At 47.4% G+C, this 6,473-nt stretch overlaps 1 protein-coding gene across 1 annotated transcript; it reads left to right on the top strand.

Annotated features, from left to right (window-relative positions):
* Positions 1-2,480: 2,480 nt before the first annotated feature.
* On the top strand, positions 2,481-6,273 carry LOC129016123 (PRAME family member 8-like). Its single transcript, XM_054455091.1, is given in 4 exon segments — positions 2,481-2,543; positions 3,525-3,836; positions 4,219-4,794; positions 5,712-6,273. Coding segments are annotated over 3 exon segments (1,425 nt in total). The 5' UTR covers positions 2,481-2,543; positions 3,525-3,549.
* The last annotated feature ends 200 nt before the right edge of the window (positions 6,274-6,473 follow it).

The following is a 6,473-nucleotide window of genomic DNA, read 5'->3' as shown; positions in this document are numbered from 1 at the left end:
CAGGGTCACCCTCCAGCAGTCCCAGGGGTCTCTTTAGGGCCAGAGCAATAGCTGAGGAACTCCCTGCTTTATGGCTTCTCATGTTCACCAAAATAGCTCGATAGAATTTTGGGAGAATTCCTTAATGACTGCTCTGGGGTGAGGATCTCCCAGCATTGTGGCCATGTTCTGTTGTTCAGGAGATTTGGGCTGATGTATCCAGGATGCATAAAGAGATGCTTGCCTTGACAGCTCAGGCTGGAGGAGGCAGCCTGAAACAGAAGCTCAGAAATATTCTAGAGACCCTGAGCAAGGGCCTGGGGGAGCTTTGGTATTCTGTTGGTGATTCTGTGAGTGGAGAAGGGGTCAGGTCATCTTCTCAGAGGGGCTCTGAAGGCTGCTCTGAGTTTGACAGCAGATGAGCACCTTGAGAAGAACAGGTGACAGGACATGGTAGAAATGCCCCCAAGTGCGGGATTCTCACGGGGGTCCTGGGGGTGGTGCTGGACCTTCTGAATTGTGCAGGAAGGGAAAGTCTGTCAATCAGTTCTTTTCAACATTTAGATTATTGAACTCCTTAGGGGATCCTCTGAGTCTCTCACCTGAGGGCTCTGCCAATCATTTGCTGCCTGAACACAGACAGGTTCCTCTCCCTAGCCAAGTCTCAAGGTCACCACTTTAAAAATGGGGAATATAGCATCATGCCTTAGATTCCTCGTGAGGGAGAGCTGAGATCTTGGATGAATGGTATGAGTCCCTGCTGTGCCTTGTGGATGCTCAATCAACAGATGCACTCACGATCACCTTTGGTGCTGAGCTCACCCTCAGCCTCAGGCTCACAAAGTGAGGGCAGGTGAAGTAGAAGCTGCACTGAGCACGTTTCAGTTTAACTCGATTGCACACATAGCAGGGCATTGATAGTGAGGTCAGAAGTGTGGAGAAAGAACATTTACAGAAATATTCCATGATAGAGAACATCCTTCAAAGTACTCCAGTTTTGGAAGTCAGTGGCATCTCCGAGCTGTTTGGGTTTCATATGGAATGGGAGAGAAAGGCCTGGAGGACTTTCTGGAGGTGGGGGGATGTTCCTGCTACTTTGTACCCTAAAATATCAGAAGAATGACTGCGTGATCCTTCTTAGGATGGGAGCCATCCCTGAACTTAGCAGATCTTTTAACATGAAATAGAGCTTCCAGGTTTTGTGGGGGAAATGTATTGTACATTTGCACACAATACAACCATATGTGTGCACTGTTCTTAAAGACAGGGAGGCTGAGTTTCTCTCCCTTCCCTTCCCTTCCCTTCCCTTCCCTCCTTCCCTTCTTTCTTTCTCTTTCTTTCTTTCTTTCTTTTCTTTCTTTCTTTCTTTCTTTCTTTCTTTCTTTCTTTCTTTCTTTCTTTCTTTCTTTCTTTCTTTCTTTCTTTCTTTCTCCTTTCTTTCTTTCTTCTTTCTTTCTTTCTTTCTTTCTTTCTTTCTTTCTTTCTTTCTTTCTTTCTTTCTTTCTTTCTTTTTCCTTCTGTCTCTTCCTTCCTTCCTTCCTTCTTTCCTCTGGCATCTGCTCCAGCTCACATTCTCAGATTCCATCTTCCCAGGCTGATTTTCTGAGGTGAACCCATCATTTTTGGGAGTAAACACACTTTCCCTTGTAGTAGAGGCCAAGACTGTATCTGCCTCCTCTGCCCTCAAAGACAATGTTGTGTTTGAAGAGTCTGCACTGTCTCTTCTGTAATTATTCCCTTTTTAATTTTTAAACTCAATCTAGACAGAATCTTTCAATCCTTCTGTGGAGATGCCCACAAAATAACCACCATGTTTTATGTTGTCTTGGTTCCTTCCCAGGGTTCTATTAGAACACCCAGTCACATCCTGCCCAGCCCCCACCTCACTTTGTCACTCTGTCCTGATTTCCTTCAGCGAAGCCTCGACCTTAGTCTTGTGATCAATAACACCCTCAGTGGTTGCCCTCTTCAACCTGAACCCACATATGACCTGCCCTGTTATAAAACATAAAACCCGGGTGACCATTGGATAAAGGAGCTTTTTAATCCGTTTTCTTAGGGTTGACATCACTGTCTTTTTAAGGCTGTTTTAACTGTCTTAATGAAACATTTTGATAATTTTGATGTGGCCATAGATTTTCCCATAAAGATATCATTAGGTTTTCTTTTTTCTTTCTAATGTCAGGAACAGATTAAACCTTCCATGTCACTATGAAGGTCACATATTAGTCAAACTTCATCAGTGTTTGGGGAATAAATGAATTAATGAGTTTTGGACTTTCACCCTATTATTTATTCTTTCATTTTCATAAATGCACATCTAATGTAATCAATGAATCAGAAGAAAGTGTGAAACTCAATCAGGATTAACTAGGTGGAACTTCAGGATCTAATCAGGTATCACTTTCTGATTGGAAGCTGGTGACTGAGAAGGGGAGGCTGTGGTTAGAAACATCAATAAAAACTCCTGAGTTTGCAAAGGAGAGACCCAAAGCCCTGGTGCCTGGAGCTACTGCTTGGTTCTCTGAGAGATCCCAGCACCCTGCAAACTGAGTCCAGATCTGGTAAGTCACCACCTTCTTAGGAACATGCCCATCTGATCTGCAGCTAGCCAGTCAGGGATGGTGACACGCAGTCCAAAGTGGCACAGAGAATTTCCTGTCTGTTTTTTCAATTAAACAGATGTAGGTTTTGATTTTTCCTCTAAATATAGTTTTGACTTCATCCCTCAAATTTTGATTTGTGCTTCATTTTTCTCATTTCAAAATTCTTATTGAAGCAGTTTTTTAAAAAAGATATTAAAAATTTACAGTTGGATGAATTTTTGTGTCTTGACATGTGAAGTTATTGGTTTCTGTGCCCTTCAGCTATAGTTCACACACTTGATGATATTGTGATTTTCTCAAGAGTCTTGTTCTGAACATGGGATTTATCTCTTCCCTTAGACTCTGTCCCTAAGTGGGTGATTGTGAGTATGTGGAAGGGATGTGTATTGGATCCTTCATCTGAGACTTAGTGTTTCCATCCCTACCTTCCAAATGCTCTAGAATACTGCCACACTGCTTTTATAGTTTCTCTTATAATTTTTCAAAATAAAAACAAGTGGCATTGATTTTAGGGAGTCACTTTAGTCTTCCCCAAGCATGCTAATTGTGTAAACTGAGAATGCAGGCTGTGTGGGGCCACAGGACAGTCATTCTCATTGTTTTTGGGTAGTAAGTAACAAAAAAATTTCCCTCCATAAGGTGGAACTTAGCTTTCAGGATCCTGAGTGACAGATCTCAGTAATCCTGAGTTTCAGTGGAGCAATGCATAGAAATTAATGGGCCACTGGCTACCTTGTCCCCTCCTTCGTGTTTGGAAGACATTCTTTGTGGTAGTCGCAGGGGCACAAATACAGATTTGTGGCCACCAAGTGCAGAATGGAATTGGGGGAATGGAGGGCTTTTCCACCTCCACCAGAGCAATGAGATTAGCAATAGGAGAAGATGAGGTGATCGTATTTGACCTGAGAGTGATGCCTTTTCTCTGGATTTGTCCTCTAGAGTTTTCCCTTGCAGATTCATCAAGATGAGCATCAGGGCCCCACCCAGACTCCTGGAGCTGGCAAGGCAGAGGCTGCTGAGGGACTAGGCCTTGGCCACCTCCGCCATGGAGGAGCTGCCCAGGGAGCTCTTCCCCACACTGTTCATGGAGGCCTTCAGCAGGAGACGCTGTGAAACCCTGAAAACGATGGTGCAGGCCTGGCCTTTCACCTGCCTCCCTCTAGGGTCCCTGATGAAGTCACCTCATCTGGAGTCGTTAAAATCTGTGCTGGAGGGGGTTGATGTGCTGCTGACCCAGGAGGTTCACCCCAGGTGAGGTGACCCAGGTGTCCAGGTGGGGAGGGCCCTTTTGTCCAGGGTAGGGACAGCTGTTTCAGGAGGAGGAGGGGCAAAATGGAGGCCCAGAGGCTTCTGATGGTGCCAGTGAGGAAGCTCAGGAAGGCCTTGGCCATTGCCCAGCTCCTCTGGGAAAGGACTGCTCACCATGCAGGGTCCACTGAGGCAATAGGAACTTCTCCTCTAGTAGCTCTGAAAGCTACAGGCAATGGGGATGAGGAAAAATCCAGAGGGAAAAGGGGTTGGACAAAATCAGAGAGGGAAAAGTGGCAGGGAGGAGAACAGGTGATGTCTGGGATGTAAATAAAAGCTCAGGTCCTTGCCTTAATTTGAAGCCTTTCTTCTCCTTTACCCACAGGCAGTCAAAACTTCAAGTGCTGGACTTGAGGAATGTGGATGAGAACTTCTGCGACATATTGTCTGGAACTGCTGCATCCTTCCTGGAGGCTCCGAGTCAGAAGCAAACAGCAGATAACTGTCCAGGGACAGGCGGGCAGCAGCCATTGATGGTGTTCGTAGACCTTTGCCTCAAGAACAAGACGCTGGATGAATGCCTCATCGACCTCTTAGAGTGGGGCAAGCAGAGAAAAGGCTTACTGCACGTGTGTTGCAAGGAGCTGCAGGTTTTTGGAATGCCCATCCACAGTATCATAGAAGTCCTGAACATGGTGGAGCTAGACTGTATCCAGGAAGTGGAAGTGTGCTGCCCCTGGGAGCTGTCCATTCTTGTGAAGTTTGCCCCTTACCTGGGCCAGATGAGGAATCTCCACAAACTTGTTCTCTTCAACATCAGTGCATCTGCCTGCGTTCCCCCAGACAACAAGGGGCAGTTCATTGCCCGATTCACCTCTCAGTTCCTCAAGCTGGACTATTTCCAGAATCTGTCTGTGCACTCTGTCTCTTTCCTCGAAGGCCACCTGGACCATCTGCTCAGGTGAGGAAGGATGGTGAGCTTTCCCTTCAGACCACAGCAGAGCCTTTCTTTGTTACAGTAAACACCAGTGGGTATGCACTGTGAGCCTGTGAGGAAGTAACAGTGAGGGGACAATAGAATATCCATGCATTGTCCTGTTGGTGGCTCTGTCCTGATGTGGGTATCACACAACCATCCCAATAAAATCAGAGGGATCTCCTGGGCTAGATGCTATAGAGAAGGTGCCAAGCTAGGAAGCTAGCTACTGCAGGGTTTAGATCTGGTGAGAGTGCATTTGTGAATTCCTCCCAAGGATGTGTGTCTAAGTTAAGATGATGGGAAATAGGGAGGTGAAGAGGGCACTAAGGAAGGGAATGCCCATCACACTCCTATATTTTAAAATATGAGGTCTATCCTCACCTGCCTAGTGAACAGGCAGAATCCTGTGTCTCCCTGTCAGCACCCTGTTTTGAGCTCCAGGTCAGGTAATTAATGTATGGGAAATACATGATGATAGAATATAGGGTGAGGGAGCAGGAGTGAAGAATGGTAAATGTGATAGATGGTTCGCTGATGGTACAGGTGTGTCAGGGCCCCCTGCAACCTGGCCACCCCAGCTGATGTTGCAAGATCCTGCCTGGGTTTGTCATTTATGCCTGTGTCTCCATTAGGCTTCTGTGGCCCAGAGATGTGGTTTTCTACCTGACAGATGAGGAAAGGGAGACTTAGAGTTCATGGACTTGATCCAGTCACCTCGGTGATGGTGAAGGACTGAACCTTGATTGGGACTGTACTGAAGGAGAAGAGTCTCCATTCCCACACCCCAGGTGTTGACTATCCTCAGATGAGCAGAGCAGCCTTGGGTTATGGAGAGCATCATCTCTCGCCCTGAAGTCATCCGCACTACTCTCCTGTAACTCCTTCTTGTTCTCTCCCAGGTGTCTCCAGGCCCCCTTGGAGATGGTCGTTATGACCGACTGCCTGCTGTCAGAGTTGGACTTGAAGCATCTCTCTTGGTGCCCGAACATCTGTCAGTTAAAGGAGCTGGACCTGAGGGGCATCACACTGACCCATTTCAGCCCCTCGCCCCTCGCAGGTCTGCTGCAGCAAGTTGTGGCCACCCTGCAGACCCTGGACTTAGAGGACTGTGGGATCGTGGATTCCCAACTCAGCGCCATCCTGCCTGCCCTGAGCCACTGCTGCCAGCTCAGCACCTTCAGCTTCTGTGGGAACCTCATCTCCATGGCCGCCCTGGAGAACCTGCTGCGCCACACCGTCTGGCTGAGCAAGCTAAGCCTGGAGCTGTATCCTGCCCCTCTGGAGAGTTATGACACCCACGGTGCTCTCTGCTGGGGGAGATTTTCTCAACTTGGGGATGAGCTGATGAAGACACTGAGGGACTTAAGGCAGCCCAAGATCATTGTGTTCAGCACCGTCCCCTGCCCTCGCTGTGGCATCAGGGCCTCCTATGACTTGGAGCCCAGTCACTGCCTCTGTTGAATGCCTGCTGTCAGGGTGGATATATTTAAGGCTTTCTTCTGGTCATTTGGGAGCTGAAATCTAGGCCATGAGTGTATGTTAAAGGGAGCACAGACCCATCATTTCAGATGCCTCCTCAGTGTGAATGGGAAAGGAACGAGGATGCAGGAGGGGCAGGACTGGGGGAAAAGTTGACTTTGAGTGGATGGGCTCTTTAGAGA

The sequence above is a fragment of the Pongo pygmaeus genome, chromosome 1, assembly GCF_028885625.2.
Source record: "Pongo pygmaeus isolate AG05252 chromosome 1, NHGRI_mPonPyg2-v2.0_pri, whole genome shotgun sequence".
Taxonomy (NCBI): domain Eukaryota; kingdom Metazoa; phylum Chordata; class Mammalia; order Primates; family Hominidae; genus Pongo; species Pongo pygmaeus.
The sequence above is the reverse complement of the archived record's forward strand: the minus strand, read 5'-3'. Positions and strand labels throughout refer to the sequence as shown.